We start from the raw sequence: 25,748 nt of genomic DNA, 5'->3' as shown, positions 1-25,748 counted from the left end.
CTGTACCATGGGTATAAAACTCTGCTAACGGTCTAATCAGATTCAATGCTCTATGCTAAGCTAAGCTAAAAGTGCTAATGCCAGTAAAACAGTAAAACTTAACTTTTTAACTCTAGGGGAGTTGGAAAATGAGCCTATTTACATTTATGCCTTTGAAAAGGTGAATGAAAATGAGCTTTAAAGGCACTAAATCAACTTACCAATGGCACTCGTCCTACTAGCAGCAACTCGGTCTCATTGTGTAGGGCTTTCACGGTGCTGGCCACCTCAATGGCAGTGTTTCTTGTCAGACTCTGAGGAGAACAGATGAATCAGACGTGAGAATTTGCTCATAATTATGTGACTTATTTGAACTATGAGGACAACAGAGCACAATAATTTTGTTCCTGAAGTAAAAACACCATTCATTTTCTCACAAGAGACACATTTTTTATGATAATGCAAAAAAGGTTTTCATACAAAACTATCGTAAGCTCTGAGATTAAGCAATTATATGTGCTTTTGGGGGAAAAAATCAGTATAGAACTATGAACTCTTTTACACCTAACCCAAATTATAATTGTGTGATGTAATAGATTTATTTGGATTTTATTCAACTCCTTCAGAGACTGATGAAAATTCATAAAACATCAGTGGCTCTGGTGTGTTGGCACTGCTCACCTCGGGGAACTTGGGGTGTGTTTTGTTGATGGCGTGTGAGGAAGCGTTGACGGCGTGGGCCAGCTCCTGCTCGAGGAGTTGGTAGTTTTTGGCAGCCTCGCAGATCCTGGTGATGAGATCCTCTGCGGCTCGAGCGCACATCTGGATGATTGTGGCCTCCTCCTCTGTGGCCAGATCCACAGAGTGCTGAGGATACAGCTGCGGCCTCAGCGGAGGCTTGTCGTATTTCAGTTTATCCTCCCAAGACTTCAGCGTGTTTTCAAATGCCTTAATTGAAAAAGACTTGTTTGAATGACAGTGAGTGTAGTTTATCAAGGATACACACATTGACACTTAAAAACCATTGCACTGAGACAGATAATTGGGAGATATAGAGCAATTTATATTTATATGAGTAGTCTTCTATACTGTTATAAAAATCTCATTGATTTATATTACAAGCAGAATTTCATCTTACGTTTTGACCATATAAATAACAACATCTGCACCAAAATCTAAATTTCTGCCCAGTTTGGGTGTCTGAATAAAACTGAGTGTTATTTATATCAAATATGATATACTAAAATACTCAAAAACATATATGCAAACATTACTGTTCAAACATTTGGGGTCAATAAGATTTTTTTTAAAGATATTAATACTTTTATTCATCAAGGACAGGTGAAGATGTTTCAAGAAAAATATTTCTGTTTTAAATAAATTAAATTTTGATTCATCAGAGACTCACGAAAAGTATATTACAGTTTCCACCAAAATATTATAACTGTTTCCCGCAATTATGAATCTTTGAAATAACGATTTTAAATTTAATATTTCACAATATTACTGTTTTAGCGACTTCCTTCAACAACATTAACAAAATCTTACCGATCCCAAACATTTGAATGTAAGTGTTAATGAAGCCACTTTGGATAAAATATTCCTCAGTGGTCACCAACCTTTTTAAGCCCAAGATCCCTGACATCAGCCTCTATGAAAGACATGATCTATTGAAGAATTGATAGAAAAAGACAGCTCAGATCGTACTTTCAATTTTAGGCATTTTATTTAGTATTTTAATTAGTAATGCACTGATTTTTTTATGGCCGATTCAGAATGATTATTTTTTTAACAAGCCAATTCCAATACTGTTTGTCTATTTTTTATTTTATTAATTTTTTTGTGATGTTTAACAAGTAAACAAGCCTTAAACAAAAATATTTAAAGCCATTTGAAATCAGAGGAAACCACTGCATTTTAATCTCGATCCAAACAAACATGCTACACACATGTAGCACGAGCAGTATTTTTTTATTTTAATTCAATTGTATAATTTCAAGATTTAAAGCAAACACATAATGGTTTGATTTATCATTGTGAAATTATGCTGTATAATAACATATCCACACGAAAACAAAAAAAAAGCAGATAGGCTGCATGAAAATGCAAATTCACTCTATGACAGCAGGTGGAGCTTATGGAACAGCAGTGATACACCGCTTCCTTGGTTACCGCTGTAAACAAAGCAGTGCTTTACTTCTGCTTAATGTTACACAGTCAGACATGCAATAGAAATCTAATGTATCTCTTGCTCTGGCTACTGTGTATAGACCACCAGGGCCGTATACAGAATTCCTAAAAGAATTAGCAGATTTCCTCTCAGACCTTCTGGTTACAGTTGATAAAGCGCTAATCATGGGAGATTTTAATATTCATGTTGATAATACAAATGATGCATTATGACTTGCATTTACTGACCTAATAAACGCTTTTGGATTCAAGCAAAATGTCACCGGGCCCACTCATCGTTTTAATCATACACTAGATTAAATTATATCGCATGGAATCCATCTTACTGATATAGATATCGTACCTCAATTTGAAGATGTTACAGACCATTTCCTTGTATCGTGCATGCTGCGTATCTCTGATATTAACTACATGGCTCAGCGTTACCGTCTGGGCAGAACTATTGTTCCAGTCACCAAAGACAGATTCGCAAATAACCTGCCTGATCTATTTCAACTGCTATTTGTACCCAAAAATACACATGAACTAGACGAAATGACTGACAACATGGGCACTATTTTCTTACATTAGAAGCTGTTGCCCCCATCAAATTGAAAAAGGTTAGAGAAAAACTTACTGTGCCATGGTAAAACAGTAATACTCACTCTCTCAAGAAAGAAACTCATAGTCTTGAACGCAAATGAAGAAAAACTAACTTGGAAGTTTTTAGAATTGCGTGGAAAAACAGTATGTCCAGCTATAGACAGGCTCTAAAAACTGCTAGGGCAGAGCATATCCACAAACTCATAGAAAATAACCAAAACAATCCAAGGTTTTTATTTAGCACAGTGGCTAAATTAACAAAAAACCAGACGCCACCTGATTCAAATATTCCACCAATGTTTAATAGTAATGACTTTATGAATTTCTTCACTGATAAAATAGATAACATCAGAAATACAATAGCGAATGTAGATTCTACAGCGTCTAACACTTCAGTTTCATCCATCGCACCCAAAGATAAACTGCAGTGCTTTACAACTATAGGACAGGAAGAGCTAAATAAACTTATCACTGTATCTAAACCAACAACATGTTTATTAGATCCTGTACCCACTAAATTACCTGAAAGAGTTGTTACCTGTAGCCGAAAAACCGCTCCTCAATATTATTAACTTGTCGTTATCTTTAGGTCACGTCCCAAAACCATTTAAGCTGGCGGTTATTAAGCCTCTTATTAAGAAACCACAACTAGATCCTAGTGAACTGGCAAATTATAGGTCTATTTCAAATCTTCCATTTATGTCTACAATTTTTGAAAAAGTTGTGTCTGCTCAATTGAGCTCCTTCCGGCAAAAAAATTATCTGTATGAAGAATTTCAGTCAGGTTTCAGGCCCCACCTAGCACAGAAACTGCAGTAGTTAAAATTACAAATGACCTGCTTCTTGAGTCAGATCAAGGCTGCATCTCATTTCTAGTCTTACTTGATCTTAGTGCTGCATTCGACACCATAGATCATGACATCCTCACAGATCACTTACAAAACTATACAGGTATTCAAGGGCAGGCTCTAAGATGGTTTAGATCCTTCCTGTCCGATTGCTACCATTTAGATTATTTAAATGGAGAGTCATCTTATTTATCACCAGTAAAATATGGTGTGCCACAAGGATTGGTCCTAGGTCCCCTTCTATTTTCAATATACATGTTGCCCCTTGGTAATATTATTAGAAAATTCGGGATTAGTTTTCACTGTTATGCTGATGATACTCAACTATATATCTAAACGAGACCAGATTCAACTTCTAAATTATCTAAGCTAACAGAGTGTGTTAAAAATGTAAAAGATTGGATGACCAATAATTTTCTCTTATTAAATTCGGATAAGACAGAGATATTAATTATTGGACCAAAAAACAGTACACAGAATCTTGTAGATAACAATTTACAACTAGACGGATGTACTATTACTTCCTCTACAGTCAAAAATCTCTGTGTTATATTAGACAGCAACTTGTCTTTTGAAAATCATATTTCCCATGTTACAAAACTGCATTCTTCCATCTTAGAAACATTGCCAAGCTACGAAACATGTTACTTGTTGCTGATGCAGAAAAGCTAGTTCATGCATTCATGACCTCTAGACTGGACTATTGTAATGCACTTCTAGTTGGTTGTCCTGCTTCTTCAATAAACAAGCTACAGGTCGTCCAAAATGCAGCAGCTAGAGTCCTTACCAGGTCAAGAAAATATGATCATATTACCCCAATTCTACAGTCTCTGCACTGGCTACCTATTAAGTTCCGTATCAGTTACAAATTATCATTACTTACCTATAAGGCCCTAAATGGTTTAGCTCCTGTGTACCTAACTAGTCTTCTACCACGCTTCAATCCATCACGCTCCCTAAGGTCACAAAACGTTGGACTTTTGGTAGTTCCTAGGATTGTTCTCATTTGTAAGTCGCTTTGGATAAAAGCGTCTGCTAAATGATTAAATGTAAATGTAAATGTAGCAAAGTCCACTAAAGGAGGTAGAGTTTTTTCACATTTGGCTCCCAAACTCTGGAATAGCCTTCCTGATAATGTTCGGGGTGCAGACACACTCTCTCTGTTTAAATCTAGATTAAAAACGTATCTCTTTCGCCAAGCATTCGAATAATGTATCTCTTAAATTGTAACTGCAGTTGTATCTGATCAAATGCACATTCTTATTCTTCAGCTTGGGTTAAACTAATTAATTTTACTTTGTTGGAAGAGCAGCTATGCTAATGATGTCTCTATTTGTTTCTCTGTTTTAAGATTTACACAAGCTCCAGTCTGGTTCCAGAACACCTGAGAAGAGATGATGCTGACCCTCAGAGGACCCCAGATGATGCTAACCCTGAATCAACAACAGAACTAACAAATATTGCTACAAGTGTGACTGCATCATATAATAATTGCTGTTAATAATGTTCATCGTCTGGCTGACTATGTCTTGTAGTAATTTTTTTCTGAAAAATCCTGTCATATGCACACAAACTGACGGTCACCACTTATAAGCTACTACTAAATATTGTAGAAACATAATTTTCTGTAAAGTTGCTTTGTAACGATTTGAAATCTAAAAAGCGCTATTCAAATAAACTTGAATTGAATTTAATTGAATTGAATTAACTCGCCCCGGGTTTCTTCGAGATTTTCCAATGCCGTTTTATAATGGGGTTTTTCAGTTAATGAACTTGACGATACTTTTACATTTTGTTCTACAATGTAAACTGCACACACTTACAACCCAAATGTTTTAATCTAGTTACTCATTAAACACATACGTTTTCAAAAACGAACATAACTGCTTCTAAATTTGTGTTTTGTGTATGGATGTGTGTTATTTGCTTTGTAGAAAAAAATGTGAAAGTATTGTCAAGTTATGTTCACCATAGGCTTTATCTTACTCATAAATTGAAAAACTCAAAGAATCCCACGGTGAATTACTTTTCTGGATTTCTGATGTCATAGCACCCCCACTCTATATGGAGGTAAGACGAAGAAAATTCCATTGCCATCGAAATAAAAATTAAAAATTAGTCAGTTCCTTTCAGTAATACATTCATATAACCCCTCACCCCCACTTCAGTATTTATATTTTCTTCTTTAGTGTCTCTGATAACTCAGGCATGATGCATACTTTATCCTTGTCCCAGAAGCTCTCAAAAATAACAGAAAAATAATAATAAAAAAATAATACAGTACAGAGACCGAAGAAATGTAATGTATTTTGTACTCATTATTTTCGTGATTTACCGGGACAGTGTTAAAGATCGTCCAGCCAACCACTGCTTTAACTGTTCTGTTCCACTGTTTTCTGGTAATATTGTGGAAATAAATTTCCCAGAAACACTCACCCTGTCTCTTGTCAGCATCTGGGCCCGGTTCTTGTGCTGAATCTTGATGACTCCAGGAGGTTGAATCCAGGCTTCTCCATCCACCTGGACCGGCACTCCTTCATCTCCCAGGATGGTGATCTTCACCGTGCGACACTGAGAGGGGTAAGGAGAGGTTACTCACTCTATCACCATAATTAACATGCTTTACAGGTCTGTGTCATTCGTGTGAGGTGTGTTTACCTGTGCAATACGGTGATGCTGCAGTTTGATCACCCTGGACACAGCCATCTGCATACTACCAAACACAGCCACCACTTCCAAAATTTTGTCATCAAATGAAGGGGCACAAAATATCTGCATGAAAAGACAAAATAATAATAATAATCACCACTAGAGAGGCTCTCTACAGGCTCACAATCAAGATTCAATACCTATTAACCCTATAAAGCCTATCATATTTGATACACACATTTCTAAAACCTCTTATCAACACGATTAAAATTTTGCCTCTTGTACACAATCTACAGTACTTCGTGCTTTCTGTCATCCGATTGATAGTTTATACTTTTTAAACAAGTAAAATGCATTTTATTTTAGTCGTAAAATCGTAGTATAATAGTTGTATTATAGTTGTTTGTACATGTGTGTTTTGCTGTCAAATTCTTTTTACTGATTTTTATAATAAGAATAATATTTATATTATAAGTATTTTTTAAAGATGAATACTGACTCAATTGAAGCAACTTTACTTGATTATCCATATATAATTTTTTTTAGAAAAATCATGTTAAAATGTGAGTATCAAACAGGCTATGATACATCAGGCTTTTGAAGAATGTTTATATGTAGCACAGTATTATTATATGCTTTGCCTCCAAAATAAAAGCTACAGAGCTTTGACCACAAAACTGAGCACTGAACTATAACTTTACTAAGACATATTATTGGGAGATACAGAGTGACAACTAATATTTATATACATTTTACAGTATGTAAGTAGTCTTTCTGTTATAAAGCTTTCATCGATTTCACTTTTTGGCCATATATATAACAACATCTGCATCAATTTTCAAATTTTTGCTCAGTTTGGGCATCAGAATGAACAGCCTTCCATTTCTAAAAAAAAAAAAAAAAATAAATTAAATACATAAAAATCCTCAAATGTCCTGTCCAAGATCACAGGCATCGAAGCGTTCTGCACTCTGCCCTTCTTTAACCAGTACTTGTAGCACTCTGGAGGTAACCTCTTTCTGAAGGAGGCCATGTGAGCTAAAACAAACCATCTGCCAAAAGGCCACTTGTTGCGAACAAAGACCCGAGTCACTCTGGGTTCAAAAGGTTTTGTCCAGACCCGGCTGCACGTTAAACAACACGAGTCAACAGGGCCTGCTCATCCTCTTAATAAAACAACTCTACATATTTCAACTCTTAACAGCTCAGAGTCAGGCGGGAAATGCTGTTTGATGAGAACAAACCCTTATGACCTCCAGCAGCATGACTTACGTCATCCTCTTTGGTGCCGCCCCAGAAGTTGGTTCCCCCGGCGTAGCTGGGGATGTTCAGCACAGCGATCCCCTGGAGACTGGGGAGTGGGATGTACTGGCCGTCACACTGCAGAATCAATCACATAACCATGAGGAGCCCATTCAGTTCCAGCATTAAAGCAGTAGATAATCATATTTTGTTTGTTCAGGCCTGACAACATTTGGCACCTTCCACAAACACAGTATCAGCTGGTTACTTTTTTTTTTTAAAGCACAAGTCTATTTATTATTGGGTTTTTTTATGGCCTGTGATGTATGATAGTGGAAAACTTCAATTCGGCTCACCTCCAGCTGAACTTTCTGCTCCAAGTTCTTGTAGGTCCGCTGCAGAAGCTCTTTCGTCCCCAGAACGCCATACCACATCATGTTTTTAGTGCGACTTCTGGACAGTCAGAGAAATACTAGTCAACCATTGGTGAAACTTTAGATTAGGGAACACATATTCACTATTAACTAAGAGTTTTCCCTCGATAAACTGCTAATTTGCTTTGATTTAGGGATCTAGAATGTGGTCATACAGAATAAAGCATTAATATGTGCTTTAAAAATACTAATACTAAATAGTAATATGCATGCTAATGAGCAACTAGATAACAGTATATAGTGTTTCCTGATCTAAAGTGTTAAGCAAGCGTTGAGTATTTGTCAGTGGTGTTTTGGTAAATGAAGTATATTTTTTATTCCTGAACGACCTGCATTTCTCCGGGTGCTCTTCACGTTTGTTGTTGAACTCCAGTGAGATCTTTGCATCTAATCCAATGCCAAAGTAGTTGTTCATCACACACTTCTCCAAATAGCCCTCTCTGTGGGAGAAATGGCCCATGTAAGTTTCATGAGTACTTTTAAGATAAACAGGAAAAAGGAAACGGAAGCTCTTACAGTGAGTCCAGGTCAGGATCTATGAAGGGTGTGGCTCCAAATGGATCAATGTTGGCAAGCAGCATCTTACTGATTATGGAGCTTCCAGCTATAGATGCAGCGAGACCTGCCCGCAGACCTGAAGACCAACCAGAACATGAATGAGAGATCGCAGATCAGCAAACCATATTAAATGCTGAAAGGTGCCAGAAGCTCGGAATAAGCACTATAAACGTGTCGTAAATATGATCTTCATGACTTGTGCACTATATTCCAAGTGTCCTGAGGTCGTATGATAGCTTTGTGTGAGAAACCCAACTAAAATTTAGGATTATTATTCTGCACCATTAGTAGCAAATAAAAAGCCTCACACAATGCTTCTAATTTCAAAAAGAGCACTTATTATGGTTTGCTATGCTTTAGAACAATATACTTAAGTGTGAACGGAATGTTTGGACACTTAAGTACACGTTAATTGCAATTAAATGAAAATGTATTATAGTTAAAAATTTATATCGAATGCAATTAACAGAACTTCATTTTAGAACTTCAGAGTGCTGTTCATAGGTAATTTCATAATTATTTATTTTGCTTTTGAAATAATATAGTGTACTGCTGAGTGGTAAATTAAAGCATCCTTAATGCACATTTTTAATATGTTGGACAACAAATCAAAATAACTTCTTTAAAGCAGAACAACGATTATTCAAATAATTTAAAATGTAGTTTAAAGTACATTATTAATTTTACATGATTACAAAGTGCACTTAAGTGTGTTAAGACACAAAACTTGAAACAAGTAAACTTGAGTGTGCTTTTATTTTATTAATATTGTATTATCTGCAAGTACATTTTTTAAAAATTCTGCATAAAATTTGAAGTGCACTATATGAAGTGCACTTTTAATCATTTTCTGCAGACTTTTGGACTACATTTATGTCACCTTAATGATCCTTTTAAAAGTTAGTCAGCCAAGAGTCACTATTCGCTTCCACTGTATGTAAAAGAGCAGCTCAGACATTTTTCCTAACATCTGCTTTAATATTTCGTAGAAAATGAAAGTCATACTTGTTTGAAACAGCATGAGGGTGGATAAATGATGACAGAATTTTAACTTTTGGTTGAACTATCCCTTTAAGTTTTCCGGTCAGCAGCAGCAGAGGAAACATGTGGTCGTACCGGGACAGATGATGCGTGTGTTGAGGACGGGCAGGTTCTCCTTGCTTGTGGTGAAGGGAGTGATGGAGAAGGAGCCGCAGGACTGTGTGCTGCGACTCAAACGCCTCTCTGGCGGCAAACACAGTGACTTAGCCACTGCCAAAACACAAACACAGAACAAAACATGAGCTCACGTGTACAGAACACTCATCCGTCACAGCAATATCTGCCCAAGGGCCCATTACACAGCACAGTCTAATGCTGTTTTGATTTGTAAATGCTCAGTTTTTCCAGCACGTAAGAATAACCCGTGCATTTTGGTCACTGACTTTCAACAAGAAGTGAAAGAGCCACGTAAAAGAGATATTCAGCAGAATGTAACCCACAAAACAAACCAAAACACATTAAGAGCACTTAATGTGCGAGATCAGGAGCCCCTGAAGAGACTGATACAGCTCAGAGAATAAAGTCTCTCGTGCCCCACTGGAAATATGAGCAGACAGCAGGCCTCTATGTAAACAGGAAGAGCCACTGTCCAGCAAACAGAAATATGTTCTCGGTAGATAGAAATATAGCACAGAGATCCTCTGGGAAACAAATACAAATACATATGCAGCTATAAACACTTACAGTCTGCAAGGCGTAAAGGAAATCCCAAACCCTCTGAAGGAAAACGATTGTGTTATTGCGCAATTTTGCAAAACAAAAGCTTGTCTTCCCACTTAGAACAGTCTGGCTTGATGAAAACAACTATAACTATAAGAGTAAAGTGATTTACTGAGTCTAAAGGCCTTTATTTATAGAAATACAATAAACCCATATAATAATAATAATAATAATAATAATAATAATAATAATAATAATAAAATGTTGCTATTTTTCAAACTACAAGTAACATGTAAAAAAAAACTAAGAGTAATTCTAATTCTAATGATAATAATTTGTTAATGCATTTTTATTATAAAAAACACCCCTAATAATAATGATGACAATAATGTGCAAAACAATATGAGTATTTATTTATTCATAAAAAACAAACCCATATATATATAATACAAATATAATTTTTTGTTTGTTTTTTTGTTTTGTTTTTTGCTGCTGTTAGTTAAAAAATATTTTTTACCATGTGACATTAAACGGAAATAATTTACTATAATGTGTTTGTCACTAGAGGGCAGCACTAACCCGTTCAGGCACAAACAGAACAAGGTCTGAATCACAGTTCACACATTATCCATCCTAAATTAAGTGCTATTAGTTAAGATATGTACTGCATACAGCCTACTGGTTTTGCATGTTAGTACTGCATTATTCTGCCACAAATGTTTCAAATAGTCACATGATCTCATCATGTTGCACATACTGTAAGTGGTGTTCGGTTCGTTCGATGAATTACATTTTATGTAAAAAAAAAATCACTTTTGGCAGCCTGATTATATTATTAGTCGAGATGTAAATTTCGACTATCATTACTTTCAGTTTCTTTGACACACTGGAATCATGTGGATTGCATTGTGGTGAAGAAGCGGTACTTAATTTAGACTTCTCCCATACTGTACAATCGTCATTTTGGCAACTGTAATAAATCACATGAGAATTTCAAGCATACAAAAAAATAATTCAAGTCTTTATAAAGATTAGACTTTAAAAAGCCTTTTCATGCACAAACAGCTCCGGTGAGACAAAGAAAAACATCCTGGCACTTGAATGCGGTAAGGAAGAACACTTTGTGTCTCATAGGAAGCTGTTAACAGCCACAATGTGTTTAAGTTTGAGAAGTGTGAACTCACAGGGCAGAGCTTCCAGTTCTTTAGTGTCCTCGTCCTTCTCACTGTCTCGGTTTTCCTCCTCGCTGTCCTTCCTGAAGTCAGAGGGAGACTGCAACTCCTGCTCGTCCGTGTGAGCGTTCTGCTCATCCACCACTACAGCACAGACACAAACACAACCTCCGGATTCATGCACTTCTTCACCACGAGCATAGAATAATATTTTAATAATACATCAATATTCATGTTTTTAATGGAGGTGTAAAATGACACAAAATTGTGAGAATTCTATTTTTTTTATGTGCTTTTTGTTTAAGTTTCCCAAATGGCATGTCATCACAATCCTTCCTTGTCTTTGAGAATTGCTTCAGCTCGAAAAAAAAATTGTTCGGGTGATATCAAGAATTACTCTTACATCATTTCACACTGACTTTAAACCTCTGTGGCAGAAAGGCAGCTAGCGTGAATCCCTCTTCCGTTGAAATAAATCAGTTTAAACTGATTTGTTTGCATCATCACTAAGAAATGTCATCTTTCTTTTTACTTCTTTTTTTTTGTAAAAAAAAAAATATGTACTAAAGTAAATATTGCTGTTTATTACTCTATATTGTTATGTTTTATTAAAATAAATGAACATGGCCCAGTATCACAGTTGTGTTCATTTAGTTCAAATTATTTGAAAACATGTATATTTTAATATTAAAATGTGCTATATCTGAAACATTTTACAATCTACACAGCAAATACTAATTATTATTATCATTTTTTTTTTTTTAATTTCGCATTTAAAATTTTCATAACATTTTATTGCCTGTTATTGTGGCCAGCCTAAGACACACCTATGCAATAATCATGCTGTCTAATCAGCATTTTGTTATGTCACACCTGTGAGGTGGATGGATTAAATGGATATATCACTCTCAAATTAAATTTTGGTATGTTTTAGCTTACCTCAAGGACATCCAAGATGTAGGTTTCTTTGTTTCCTCAGTATTTCCCATTTTGATATTTTTAGGTCAAACCGTTCTTGTTTGTGACTCACATAATGGATGTCTATGGTCACCACCTCAAAGAGCATGCACAGAGGAGTCAAAATTAAACAATTCCCCATCATAATACACACTGATGACCTAAGACACGAAATGAGCGGTTTGTGTAAGAAAACGAACAGTATTTATATCGTTTTTACCTCTTGTACACAACCACGTCCAACTGATCTGAGTGCGCGAGTGCTTCCTGATGTGACGTGCGCGCGCGCGCTCAGGCTTTAGTCTGCGCAAGCGATGAAAGCACCGGAAGTGATTACAATGGGGAATTATTTAATTTGGACTCCTCTGTGCATGCTCTTTGAGGTGGTGACCATAGACCTCCATTATATGAGTCACAGACAAGAACGGTTTGACCTAAAAATATCAAAATGGGAAATACTGAGGAAACAAAGAAACCTACATCTTGGATGTCCTTGAGGTAAGCTAAAACATATCAAAATTTATTTTGAGAGTGAACTATCCCTTTAACTCGGCGAAGGAGAAGTGCTCACGAACACAGATTTAGACAGATTTGTGAACAATATTTGAGAGAAATAGGCCTTTTTGTGTTCATAGAAAAAGTCTTAGATCTATGAGTTCAGCTCATGAAAAATGGGGGCAAAAACAAAAGTGTTGCGTTTATAATTGTGTTCAGTGCATTTAGACAATATTTCATATTGAAACCAATTAATTAATTAAAACCTATTGATATATTGACACACATGTTGATCGCCTGTTTAAAACAAACTGAAATCCCTGAAGATCAAGAAGAACACTCAGGTCTCATGAGACTAATCCATTTAAATATAATTGATTTAAGTTTTCTGATTAGTCATTTAAGAGATGCTTAAATCCAGAGCAGCATTCTGCAAGCAGCACATAAATATTTTTTTCTATTTAAAAGACATAGAAAGATATGCTGGACCACCGTACTTCTCTCTGCCTGCTCGATGATCTGTCTGAGCGCTTTCTTCAGGCTGTTGGCTCTCAGCACGAGCTGCTCGCGGGGTCTGAAGAGCTTATGAGCAGAGCCTTTCTCAGTCTCATTCTCCTTCAGCTCCGTTATAGACTCTTCACTCAGATCCTCCTCTTCCTCCAGCTCCTCCTCCTCCACCTCCTCCTCCACGATGGGTGGCGTGGTGAGGGCTGAGGGCGTCATGGCCTGCGCCTCTAAATTCAGCGTCTGCAGGAGGGAGTCCAGCTTCTCGTTCAGAATCACACACTGTAGACAGAGAACAAAGGAAAGGGTGCTGCATTGATAAACAGGTTTATACAGCGTTTTCACTGTATTTCTGCACACGTGTTGAGTAAAGACTGAAAGAGCTGTCATGAGGGGAAGCATCACAGACTCACTTTGAGAGCAAGCGCATCAGCCTCCTCCATACTCTCACTGCTTCTTTCATAACACTTCCCAACTTTGGCCACAAATTCTTTCACCGTCTCACACAATACCCTGGAGGAGACCAGAGGAAACTGTCTTTATCTGTGTTTCTATTTGTTAGTGGTGGAATATGAACTGTATGTTGTGAGGGGACTCACTTTGATGAAGATATGACCACCGAGTGCTGATCTGAGTTCAGGATCTTCGTGAGATGAGCAGCCACTGAATCCTCGTAAGCAGATATCTGTAACTAAAACCAGGTATATCTAGTGTGTACCAAATCATTATATAAATGAGCAGTCAAGTACACCACATGCCCTCTTTTTTCCTGGACATGCCCTGGCCTGGGCAGAATTTTGTGATTGCCTACAATGTGTGGTATTTTGGCTTTGTTTTCCTTTTGTTTTCATACCTGCTAAAAGTAATGAATGAAAAGAAGTTTAACCAATAGCGTCCAGGCCTTGTTCACAATCGTGGCGTGCAAGATCCGCAGAAAACAGTCAAAGCAATGCAAATATGCACACATACAATGTATGACGACTGTAGAGAAGACATCAATAGGAAAACAAAGCCAAAACCAGGACATCTCAGGCAATTTTATAATCCCGGCAATCACATGTTCTGGAAAAAGAGGACATTGTTATGGTCAGACAATATTTGGCCGAGATACAACTATTTGAAAATCTGGAATCTAAGGGTGCAAAAAAATCTAAATACTGAGAAAATCGCCTTTAAAGTTGTCCAAAAAAAGTTCTCAGCAATGCATGTTACTAATCAAAAATTAAGTTTTAATATATTTACAGTAAGTAATGTACAAAATTTTTTCATGGAACATGATCTTTATGTCCTAATGATTTTTGGCATAAAAGACAAATTGATCATTTTGACCCATACAATGTATTTTTGGCTATTGCTACAAATATACCCGTGACTTCAGACTGGTTTTGTGCTTCAGGGTCACATATGGTCACCCTACAAATAATAGTAACAGTCTCAACCCATTTATTTAGACTCGGTCATGATTAAAAATAACGGCTCTTAGAAAGAACTTTTAATTTGTGAGTATTTTGAACAATTCATTAAATAGTTTAAACAGTTCATAAGAGCCATTTGTTTGTGAAGCACACTACAATGGGTGCGCCAAATGTTTTCTTTAGTGTGCAGTGAGGGAAACAGCTGAAAGATGAGTTGTCTTTTATTGTCTTTGTTGTGTTTTTGTGTCACCTAGTCTTGGATAAAGAGTGACATGTCAACAACTCTTTTATTGGTGGTGATGTAGATGTACAGTATGCATTGGCGCTGATGTGTAGCTGGTACCTGGCCGTCCTCTGTCTCCTCAGGTGTGGTGGGGCAGCTGTGTTTGGGAGGTATTTTAATCTCATACGTCATTATACTCCACCTGTAAACAGCAGCTGTAGATGTAGCCAACATTTTACATTACATTTATTCACTTAGCTGACGCTTTTATCCAAAGCGACTTACAATTGCTATATATGTCAGAGGTCACACGCCTCTGGAGCAACTAGGGGTTAAGTGTCTTGCTCAGGGACACATTGGTGTCTCACAGTGGATTCGAACCCGGGTCTCTCACACCAAAGACATGTGTCTTATCCACTGCGCTAGCACCACCCCGCACGACACACCACCCCAACGACACAGATATTATAAGCTCGACTTAGTTGGGGTCATGCTAGTGTGCGCTCTGTACCTGTCCAGCATCTTGGTGCTGGCTCTCTCCAGCTTCTCCAGTGTCTGAGGGAGTTGAGTATCATCATCACAGGACGGCCCCCAGCCGAGCACCCGTGCCAGGTCATTCCCGGTGCCCAGCGGCAGAACACCCAGCTGGCACTGCCAACAAAAGACGAGTCAGATCACTGGGTCACTTCATTAAGAAATCCTCCTAAACATCTGCTCTGATACCCTCGTGCTAAGTCCTAACCATAGAGCGGCAAGTTTACCTTCAATCGAAAGGATATGGTGCAGTACTTTTCACTTACCTGTTTGTGAAGATTAAGTTTATCAATTTCAGACAGGACCCAACCAACGCTTCCATCTCCACCGCACACAAGGATTCGGAAGTTATCGAACTTTTGGAACAAGCGAAGGCTGAAAGAGAGGAAAGAACAATTAAAATGACACACAAACTTTAAAACGCTTCTCATGCACAGTTAAACTGAAGGGATCATGTGAGATTAGGTTTGGGTAGTTAACGTGCTATGATGGGACATGCTGAAATCTATCTTAAACAGTATTTTCTAATTAATTTTTCTATTCTTTTATAATCATTATGCCTGCAGTTTCTATGAGCTCACACTATAAAGAAAAAAATATTTTGTCCTACTGAACATGCCAAAAAAAAAAAAAGTGATTAAAAATGGAGAAAATGTTAATAATAATAGTTATGGGACCTGAAAACTTGTATGCTGATTTATAAAGCATCATACATCAACATAGTAACATAGTTTTGGCATGCTGGTCTTACCCTAAATGAGGTCCACCATTGACCAGGTCAAAGACCTGAGCGGGATTGAGCAGCTGTTTGAAGCGACGCAGGAATTTTACCCCTTGGTTGTCTCCGCTTTTTGAGTTGACAAACACGAGGAGTGGACTTGCACATGATGGGGGACAGGTGGCCTTCCAGAAACCTGTCACAGGAAAAGAACAAATAAAAAAACTGAAACTTTTTAGCTCCAAAATTCAAGGACAGCGCCACAAAAAACAAAAAACACCCAGAATGCAGTGCAGTGATCCAGGATGATGGATGAAAGTGAGCGAAATAAGTAAGCTTAATTTATTCTTTACTGAAAAGTATCAATAAAATAGTAATAATAAAAAATTTACTATTTCACCCAATATTCACCCCAATGTTTTTTCTAAATTAAGAGTATTACATTGTTATCTTAGCAACATGCTAACGCTAACTGTCACCGATTCATATGTAAAAAACGATTTATATAGAATTGATTTCTAGTGACGAACTAAAATTCATGGCAGTCCAAACTGCAACTGAAAATATTCAGCTGAAAAAAATTCAATCTAAAATATATTTCAGCCGAATAGCTTTAGAATGCCGAAAGCAATGACCAACAAATTGACACTTTATTAGCACTTTTCCAGTTTTTTTACGAAGTAAAATTTGTTTGAAATATTGAAAGGAGAGTCGTTGCTGAAGAACTGTATTTAGACTAGTTTAATTCTCACCTGAGAAAACAACACCCTTAACAGTTAAATTACACAGTTATGCAAATTTAATTACTAAGACTTTATTTTCTATTTTGGTTTTCAGCTAAATTAAAAAAAATAAAATTCTTAGCTTCACTTTAATTTTGATATCAATGTTTAGGTCAATTCTGATGCCTTACTATTGATTTCAGGTACTGAAAAAATTACAGCAAATGTATTACTATTGCATCATTAGCTCAACACTGAAATAGTCATTTGAACACTACTGAATTCCCTGAAATCGCTGAAAGCACCATGCTTACCAATTAAACTACAAGAACTAAATGTCAGAACTTGCTTGCTAAAAAAAGATAATGCTGAGGTTTTTGTCGTCTCCATGTTGCTTAGGAACAGTATTCTTCATGCCTGGACAAGGATGAATCACCAAGAAAGATGAGAAAAGTGTTTTGTGCTGCAGCACAAGGAAAAGCAAATCATCAGCCTAGGGTTGTTTAGAGGAAAATGATGTGTACTATAGTGTGTAAATAATCCGGCACTATGATTTCAGGCTGAGTGAGGAGCTGTCAAACATGCTCGCAATCAAGGCGGTCACATGCACGCATGCAGCATGTGCAGTAAAAAAGTCTGAACATACAGTGGCTGTGAGCAATAACCCGCTGTGCTTATGAGATTCACCATATGCACCATTTAGACTTTCACATTCATGTCTCTCTGGTGCAGACATTTGGGAGGAATTGTTTGCAGGTGCACACAGTGCAGTCATTCTGGGTACCTGTATGCATCTATGTGTATTGCATCATGTTTGCATACACGGCTCTTAGCATGCATGAGTGTTCATAAACCTTACAGCTGCCCTAAAGCGCAGGTTTGCATTTTCTCTGCGTGGCTGCAAGTGGATACAGACACCTGGGTGGACGTCTGTCAGTAGACCCCTTTAAATCAAATAGAAGCCCCACCTCTTCTTTCCCTCGATCTCGCGCTATCTCTCCTGGAGGCGGGCTGAGGCAAATTGAGTCATGAAGCCTGAGCACGTGCCAAAGGCAGCCCTGAGCGAATGAAGATGCAGCTCTCCTCGCCACCTAGCATTGAGGCGGGAGATTCCTTACACGTGAGGGACTCTCCTACTTTCCCATCACATTCTCATGCTTTCTGCAGCCCTCACAGCTTAACAGGGTTCAATCTGTCCATGCCTCATCTATTCTTTTTGTCTGTTTTAAAACAGCCAATTAACAAGAACCACAAAGCGATCCAAAAATATATCAGGCAAAACTTCACAGCTATTGATTTTCATTACATTTCTGTCTAGCCCCAACTAATCTCTATATCCGATATGTGCTCCACAAATTAAAGTCGCAGGAGCTTTGAGGTTCTGATCAATAGCAGACGTCCTCAGCGCTTTCAAGGTTTGACACGGCTATAGACAGGGTGCGATTTGTGAAAAAAACAGAGGGGGGGGGGGGTGTTTTGAAACATTTTAATTCATAAAAATAAATAATGAGAACATGAACTATATGACGTCATGCGCTAATTTGCATATGTATGACGTAAGTGCGTAATTTAATTTAGCCATTTAATTTAATTCTCAATAAAACAGTTTTTATTACTATATTTTAATGTTTCTGTTGTCAGACAACAAAATGAATATTACAATGACTGAAACGCGGTCCATTAAATAAGCAGCTCTCAAACATTAATCTGCACTAATGAAATCAAATACACATACGATAAAGTCCGTGGTTGTGCTGTGACTGATGTCGGCTATACATGCTTGTAAAATAGAGTTATAAGCAACAAAATATCTTTTTTAGTTTTTTGTTTTTACTGAAAGTGCTGTTCCTCTCTGCGCTCGCTGAACACAGTAGATGCAGAGAGAGAGGCTCGCGCTGGGAAAGAGAGACCTCGCGCTCGTGAGGCAGCACCAGAGAGTCTCAGAGACTAATTAATGATTGCCCAAAAAGTTGCTAGATTTGTCGCTAGTCAATTTTTTGGAAAAAAGGCGCTAAATCTAGCGACAAAGTCGCCAAGTTAGCAACTCCACTGCCCTTAGCGGACCGGCTTCAACCGTCTCGCAAGTGTTGATAGGCTATTACTCGTGAGGTGAAACCAATCAGATAGCGCCGTGGGCGGGACATTGAGCAAGTCTGCAGAGAGGTGAATACAGAGAGGCTGAGCGGCAGCCCAAGTAGCGCATTTTAAAATAAAATTGACTTTAATCAAACCACGGATCCGTGATAAGTTTTGTGATCCGTCTCGCCAGTAGTGTAGTAGCACTGATCACTTTGAGGGGGGGATAAATTTATCCCCACCGGGGATAAAAATAATTAAGCAGAGTCAGGCATACATTGACCAGAAAGGGGGAAATTCCACGCATCCCCCCCAGCAAATCGCACCCTGGCTATAGAGTATATATTATCGTCCACACCAATACACAATAACGTTTTGTTCATTATAAACAGCACGCTGCAGTTTTGTCATCTACTACTTGAAATGCTCAAGCTCTTTAAAGTTGGATGGAATCTGATTGGCTGTCAATGGTTTTATCGTTCATAAGCTAAAAAAAAAAAGTTATGAAAGTGATTTCTCTGTGTCATTGTTTTAGTTGTGATGTGGACATCTCGATAGAATTTGAGTGAAAAATTTATATTCATTTTTAGACTTGCAAAACATTATTAACAATGTACCAATATTAATCATAAATAATGTTTAAAATGAATAATTAATGTAATGTTATAAAGATTAACTAAGTGGAATAGATTACAAAAAACGGCAAATGTGCATAAACTACTAATATACAATATTTATATATAGGTGAATTAAAATATGGTAACATATGGCAGCTTGAAATCTTATTGCAATGATGTGATTGCAACTTAAAATGTTATTCCTAAATTGAATGTAGTGTGATTTAAAAATGTAAATGGGTCACAGCCATTGAGCTATTTTTACACCTATTGTTGAGAATGAAGTGGCTCTAAATAGCATTCACACAGCTGTCAATAAAAGGCAATGTGCAATTTCCTGGAAATCAGTGGCATATGCTCCACCACAGGCTGACTGAGCAAACAAGCAAGGTATGAATCCACAGCAGCAGGTTAATAATGCAGAAAGGGATGGAGAAAGAGAGAGCCGGGCATGGAAGAGTGCTTTTGTTTGCTCTCCTCTTGAATTTTCCAAGCACATGATCCACCAGAGGCTGTTATGTTTACATGCGTAAGGACTCGGAACAAGATGCTCTAAGGGAAAGTGACTTTCCACACCACCCTGACATATACAGGAGAGATGGGAAAGAAAAACAGAGGAACATGGGCACAGGGTGTCTATCAGGAGAAGAAAAAACACATCCTGTATGATCAATGTAGAGGAGGTCAGAGGTAAAATAAAAAAGATATTGCTCTTCATGCAGCTTGCGAATTAGTAAAGCTAATGAGCTCCATCTACAGCAGCCCTCCACCTGAGCTCCTCCCACCACTTCACATGCACACACACCCCAATACATAATCATACATTACATCCAGAGTGGGATCATGCAATCACACATTCTTAGTGACCTTGACATTTTTTAAATGAAAGTGTTTCATATACTATGAAAACACACTAAACTTTGATAACCCAAAAACTTATCCCAATACCAAAAAAATACAATACTTAAATATATATATATATATATATATATATATATATATTAGTGGTGGGCACAGATACATTTTTAAATCTAGATTAATCTCACTGTGACCTTGAAATGAATCTAGATTAATCTAGATTAAAATGTCTCATTCGAATTCTGTCGAAGGCATTCAGAATATGTGTGTTACCCAAATAAAATTGACAAACAGTAAGTCTTTAAAAAGGGGTTTATCAAGCTAGGGGGTGCATTAGAAAAGGGGCTCATCTCCTGTTTCCAAAATGCATCACAAAGTGCTTGAAAAAGCTGTAAACTAATTCCACATTACACAAGGTGCAAACAACCTTACGCCTGTTTCACACATACTCCGTCTGCAATGCGTATGCATTGCATATTTTTTTATGCACCAATGTTAACGGATTGCAGCAGCGTTCCAGGAGCGTTGCGTCTGCAGCAGTGCAGCGATCGTTTACGTACCGAGTAGTGAACTGCAAACGCGTCGTGTGTGAAAGCACATCGAGTCCGTGCTGCACCACATATGTAACGCACACGGACTGCATACACACTTCAGACGGAGTATGTGTGAAACAGGCGTGAGCAGGGACGTAGCTGGGGTCACAGGGCCGTAGCTGGGGTCAGCGGGGACCCGGTGAAGGTGGTACCAGTGGGCCCTGTTTGAAATTGTTTAATTTTTATTTATTTATTTGTGCTATTTACACAAAGTTTTTTTCTAGTTTGTAGGTGTCAAGGTACAGAAACCAAATAATTAAATGTAAAATAGCACTGGATAGTCTTCAATGTAAAAATGAAATATACAATCAAACCTACATTTATTCAGACACCTTCAACATTTCTCACATTATTACAGTTTTGCTATATATATCAAAAATTATATCTGGTGTATGAATAATTTTTGGTTTGACTGTTAAAACTACAAAGTAATTCAGTCAAGAGCAGTGAGTGATTTTCATTTTCTTGGATTAACATTACAGCAGTCAGTAGCTAAATTAGGCGCGGTCACTTTAAGAGACGATGAACGCATCCAATATAATACACATCCCATTTTTTCCTCAACTGGTTACTTTCACTTAAGAAATAACTGAAAGTTCTTTCGAGCATAATTTCCAAGGTGGATATTTTGACATATTTTGTATGTATTTGTCGGCACAAGAGCAAAAATAAGCAAATTCGATGTTCAAGTGTTTTGAGACACCTTTCTCTGCGTGAGCCCTGAACACCAGAACACCGCGAGTACTGGATTGGGCTCTTTCACATCTTTTTGTTTGTTCAAACTGCGATTTGTATTTGTTCGTTCAGGTGCAGGAGGGACTTCGAGCAGAACTTCGCTTTTTATCGCCCGATAAGAGTCTCACGTTAACGCAGCAAGGTAACGCCGATAACGGCCCACCACTAATATATATATATATATATATATATATAATTATATAGCTTTCTTGCTTATGTATTTATGTATGTATGTATAAATGTATTTTTATTTTACTGATATTATAACCTCCAAAAAAGTGAGCCATAATAATAATAACAATTTCATTAAAAAAAAGATGAATAAGTGGTATGACCATTTAAATTATCATCACCCAAATACAGTATAAATACAATATAAATAATATAATTTAAAATAATAAATTAAATTAATATTTCGCACAGACACGTTGTAGTAGCAGTAATAAGAATAAGAATAATAACACACTAATAATGTGTTATTTATAAACACCTTTCCCAAACTCAAGGTTTCTTATATAATAATAATAATAATTAAAAAGATAAAAAAAGAATAAATACAATAGTCAATTTAATTATTCTCACTCAAATACAGCATTTAAATTAATAAATTAAATTATTAGTTTGCACAAAACTTATATAATACAACTATTAATAATAATAATCATAAATTAATTTGAAAAATAAAGAATGTATAAATAATATGACCATGTTCTTATTTAAATACAGCATAGGTCTGGTCAAAATACTATTATCAATATTAATAAATAAATGAATATTCATCAATATTTTATGTGTATAATCTCTGACTAGAATAATCCCTCTTGAAGTCACTCTTGTGAAAAGAAAAGTCTTACCGTCTGAGTCGATGCTGTTGAGGGCGGTAGGGGGGATGATGGACACTTTGCACTGGCCGAGGGGGCATTTGCGGTGGTAGAGATCCATGCATGCCGTGTGCACCTGTCCAAGCACAGACAGCTTTTAGAGTTCACAAGCTCTTTGAACTCAAATAGTCATTAGGGATTCTGGGATATTTAGTTCATACCATGGCTTTGCACCACAAACAACGCCAATCCTGCAAGCGCAACACGCTGCCACAGGTTTTGTCGCAAACTGCGCACTTAGCACTGACAGGCAGGTTGCCTTCCAGCCACTGGTGTGGCATTGCAATCTACAGGAACAGAATATAATAAAAATGTACACCAGCAGATGCATAGACCAAACTCTTGCTATTTAATCAAAGGTTATGCATTAGCTTTATGAGACTCACCCCATCCTCGTCCTCAATGATGTCTTTCCCGATAGAGGCCAACGTTGTCCATTTGCAGTTGTTGGTGGCCCTGACTGCGCATCTTTTGTGTGCCTTGAATTTACACACTGCAAGTGAGTAATGAGAAAATTGCTTATGAGTCTGGCCAGCAGTAACCTTGAGCTGCTGATTTTCATTTCTACAGAAGAAATATGAGGTGATAAAAGACGTCTGGGAAATGCTTCTTAAATCAAGCTAAAATTAAACTGCACAATATACAGTGATCAACTGAGGTGAACACTGAACAAGCACTTAAAAACCCAAATTCTTATAATTAACTCTTTCTCTAACTCTAACTTTCTTTAATTAAATAACAGGGCCGTGGGAAAGGAAAAGCACTGTACAAATAATCATTACCTGTCATTCTGATGGATTGACTCAGGCACTATTATAATTTTCCTAACAACTTTTTCTAAAAAGTCTAACCAAGGCTGAACAAATTAATCAAAAGTACAGTGAAACTATAAAATATTATTACAATTTAAAATAACAATTGTCTATTGCAATATATTTTATCATGTGATTTATTCCTGTGATGCAAAGCTGAATTTTCAGCATCATTACTCCAGTCTTCAGTGTCACATCAGTCTAATATACTGATTCAATGCTTAAGACAGTTTTTTTTTATATTATTATTAGTGTTGAAATCAGTTGTGCTGCTTAATATTTTTGTGGAAACTATGTTTTTTTCAGGATTCTTGATGACAAGAAAGTTCCAGCATTTATTTGAAATATATAAATTGAATAGATAAATGTCTTTACTGTCACTTTTGATCAGTTTAATGTGTCCTTGTAGATATATATATATATATATATATATATATATATATATATATTTTTAATCTTACAGACCCCAAGTAATTTATATTCACACAATTCCATTTGTATATTATGTGGATTTTGCCTGGACATTCCCAATATTAACATTTTAAATTAACATATTTTCTGTCTTTAATGACACTAATTAAGTGAGCTGCATTATTCGTCCAGCATTGGTAATCACATATGGATTATTATTTTCAAGTTTAGGTCTAAAAAGTTATAAAAAAAATCAACCAAAAAAATTAACAAATGTACATTTCTAATCTCTGTAAGCATCCATTACTCTAGAAGCCTTTCTAAAGTATGGAAACAATGGCTGTATTATTTTTTTATCCATCATGACAAAGGATTTTATATTATCTATTAATTTCTTCTAAAAACTGGAACATTTTGGCTTACTCACCCTCTAAACCCCATGGGCGCTGTTTTTGTCCTCACCAGTATTGTGGGAGAGGTCCAATGAACTAATGGCCGGCCGTTCTTTGTTGATTTCCTCTATTAAATTGCATTGCAGGTCTAATCAAGTTAGCAATGTTCATCTGGTCATTTCCAGAAGGGGAATTAAATGGCTGATTGATTGGCTGGCTGGCTTCCTTCTCCATAATGTACACTTCAGCACATTATTGTGGCCACCTTCATTCCTACGAACTTAAAATATACACTCCACCATTTCCCGACACAGATGCTGCAATCAGTTCATATATCTCTACAAGAGAACTAGAAAAAACATCCTGTACATTCAGGGTCTGAGCTGCTCTGTACAAGAAGGGCTGATTGGCGCCCACAGTCCAAGAATCAGATCCTGAAAAAGCCTCAAATCCAGTTAAATCAGCCCAGCTCAGTGTCTGAGCGCATTACGCCTCCATATGCTGCCAGGGCTTCTAATGTCCTGCAGGATTACACAGATTTGTGGCGACACGGCTAATCACGGCAGTGCAGAGGCACATTTTGCCCAGCCAAACCCTGCCAGTCGGGACGCCCCACAGTCACCACAGAAAGTGTTCCCTCCCTGGTGTATTTCAGCACCAGAGTGGATACTGCATGGGCTGATCAGGGCTGTTCATGGTATGTCAGACCATGAGAATTTCCATTTTCTACAAAGCTGTTTCTTAATAATAAATGAGGAGCCTCATCCACTGAGACGAGGCGAGAGAGTGCGCATCCACTTCAGAGAATCATAACGGTAATCAGAGAGCGCCTCATCTCTCTCCACACTCATCTTGTAATCAGAGCTGGTCTACACTCAGACCATTTCACATGGCTCTGAAAACAATCTCCAATAAATCACTCTAATGTCATTTTCAGGGCTGTTAGCAAACCATTTACAGACAATTCAGTAATGCCGAGTGAACGCAAGACTGTTTACCATGCGCTGCTAATGGACAGGATGTCTCTGTCAAATTAGAGAGTGAGAAATATTAAGTTTGCCTCTTTTGTTCGGGCCCATGTCTCACGTCAATCTTTACTGATTGGCCGCTGCAGGAAATCGAAGTGAAATATAAGCAGCAATGATCGTTCTAAACTTTAAGTCTCTCAACTTGGTGAGCCCTGCTGAAAATACTGTAGTGTAGACCTGCAGGAATTCACATGCTGGACCAAACTGGTCAGAACTAGCTGGAGAAGCTAGGCTTTGTTGGGACACCAGTTTCCATCCTGTTTCAAAGTTGATTCTCAGTGCCTTGTTTGGCCAACATTATTATGTGTAACCAATTTAGAGTCCATGATCATATTTTCAGGGTCATGGTCTTCTCAGGAGCATTTGGACTCTTGTTTTGACTCTGACTCGACCCACTACCGTTCTCATTTTTGACTCAGACT

The 25,748-nt window shown here is 37.3% G+C and overlaps 1 protein-coding gene across 6 annotated transcripts in view; it reads right to left on the bottom strand.

The window, feature by feature from the left end:
* LOC132152708 (diacylglycerol kinase eta-like) overlaps positions 1-25,748 on the bottom strand; it is a 96,463-nt gene that overhangs the window by 9,453 nt on the left and 61,262 nt on the right. For 4 of the 6 annotated variants that reach the window (XM_059561534.1, XM_059561532.1, XM_059561535.1 and 1 more), the window contains 21 exons: positions 23,070-23,176; positions 22,845-22,970; positions 22,657-22,759; positions 16,235-16,397; positions 15,750-15,858; positions 15,461-15,600; positions 15,070-15,151; positions 13,911-14,002; positions 13,725-13,824; positions 13,305-13,593; positions 11,368-11,499; positions 9,599-9,733; positions 8,441-8,558; positions 8,254-8,364; positions 7,847-7,943; positions 7,521-7,628; positions 6,258-6,371; positions 6,036-6,170; positions 1,599-1,646; positions 661-927; positions 201-293 (listed from right to left, as the gene is read on the bottom strand). In XM_059561534.1, the coding sequence (XP_059417517.1) occupies positions 201-293; positions 661-927; positions 1,599-1,646; positions 6,036-6,170; positions 6,258-6,371; positions 7,521-7,628; positions 7,847-7,943; positions 8,254-8,364; positions 8,441-8,558; positions 9,599-9,733; positions 11,368-11,499; positions 13,305-13,593; positions 13,725-13,824; positions 13,911-14,002; positions 15,070-15,151; positions 15,461-15,600; positions 15,750-15,858; positions 16,235-16,397; positions 22,657-22,759; positions 22,845-22,970; positions 23,070-23,176 (2,669 nt within the window). The remainder of the gene's footprint in view (positions 1-200; positions 294-660; positions 928-1,598; positions 1,647-6,035; positions 6,171-6,257; positions 6,372-7,520; positions 7,629-7,846; positions 7,944-8,253; positions 8,365-8,440; positions 8,559-9,598; positions 9,734-11,367; positions 11,500-13,304; positions 13,594-13,724; positions 13,825-13,910; positions 14,003-15,069; positions 15,152-15,460; positions 15,601-15,749; positions 15,859-16,234; positions 16,398-22,656; positions 22,760-22,844; positions 22,971-23,069; positions 23,177-25,748) is intronic. The other 2 variants (XM_059561533.1, XM_059561536.1) reach the window with 1 other exon arrangement.

The sequence above is a fragment of the Carassius carassius genome, chromosome 11 (genome assembly GCF_963082965.1).
Source record: "Carassius carassius chromosome 11, fCarCar2.1, whole genome shotgun sequence".
NCBI lineage: Eukaryota > Metazoa > Chordata > Actinopteri > Cypriniformes > Cyprinidae > Carassius > Carassius carassius.
This window is presented reverse-complemented; position numbering and strand designations above follow the sequence as displayed.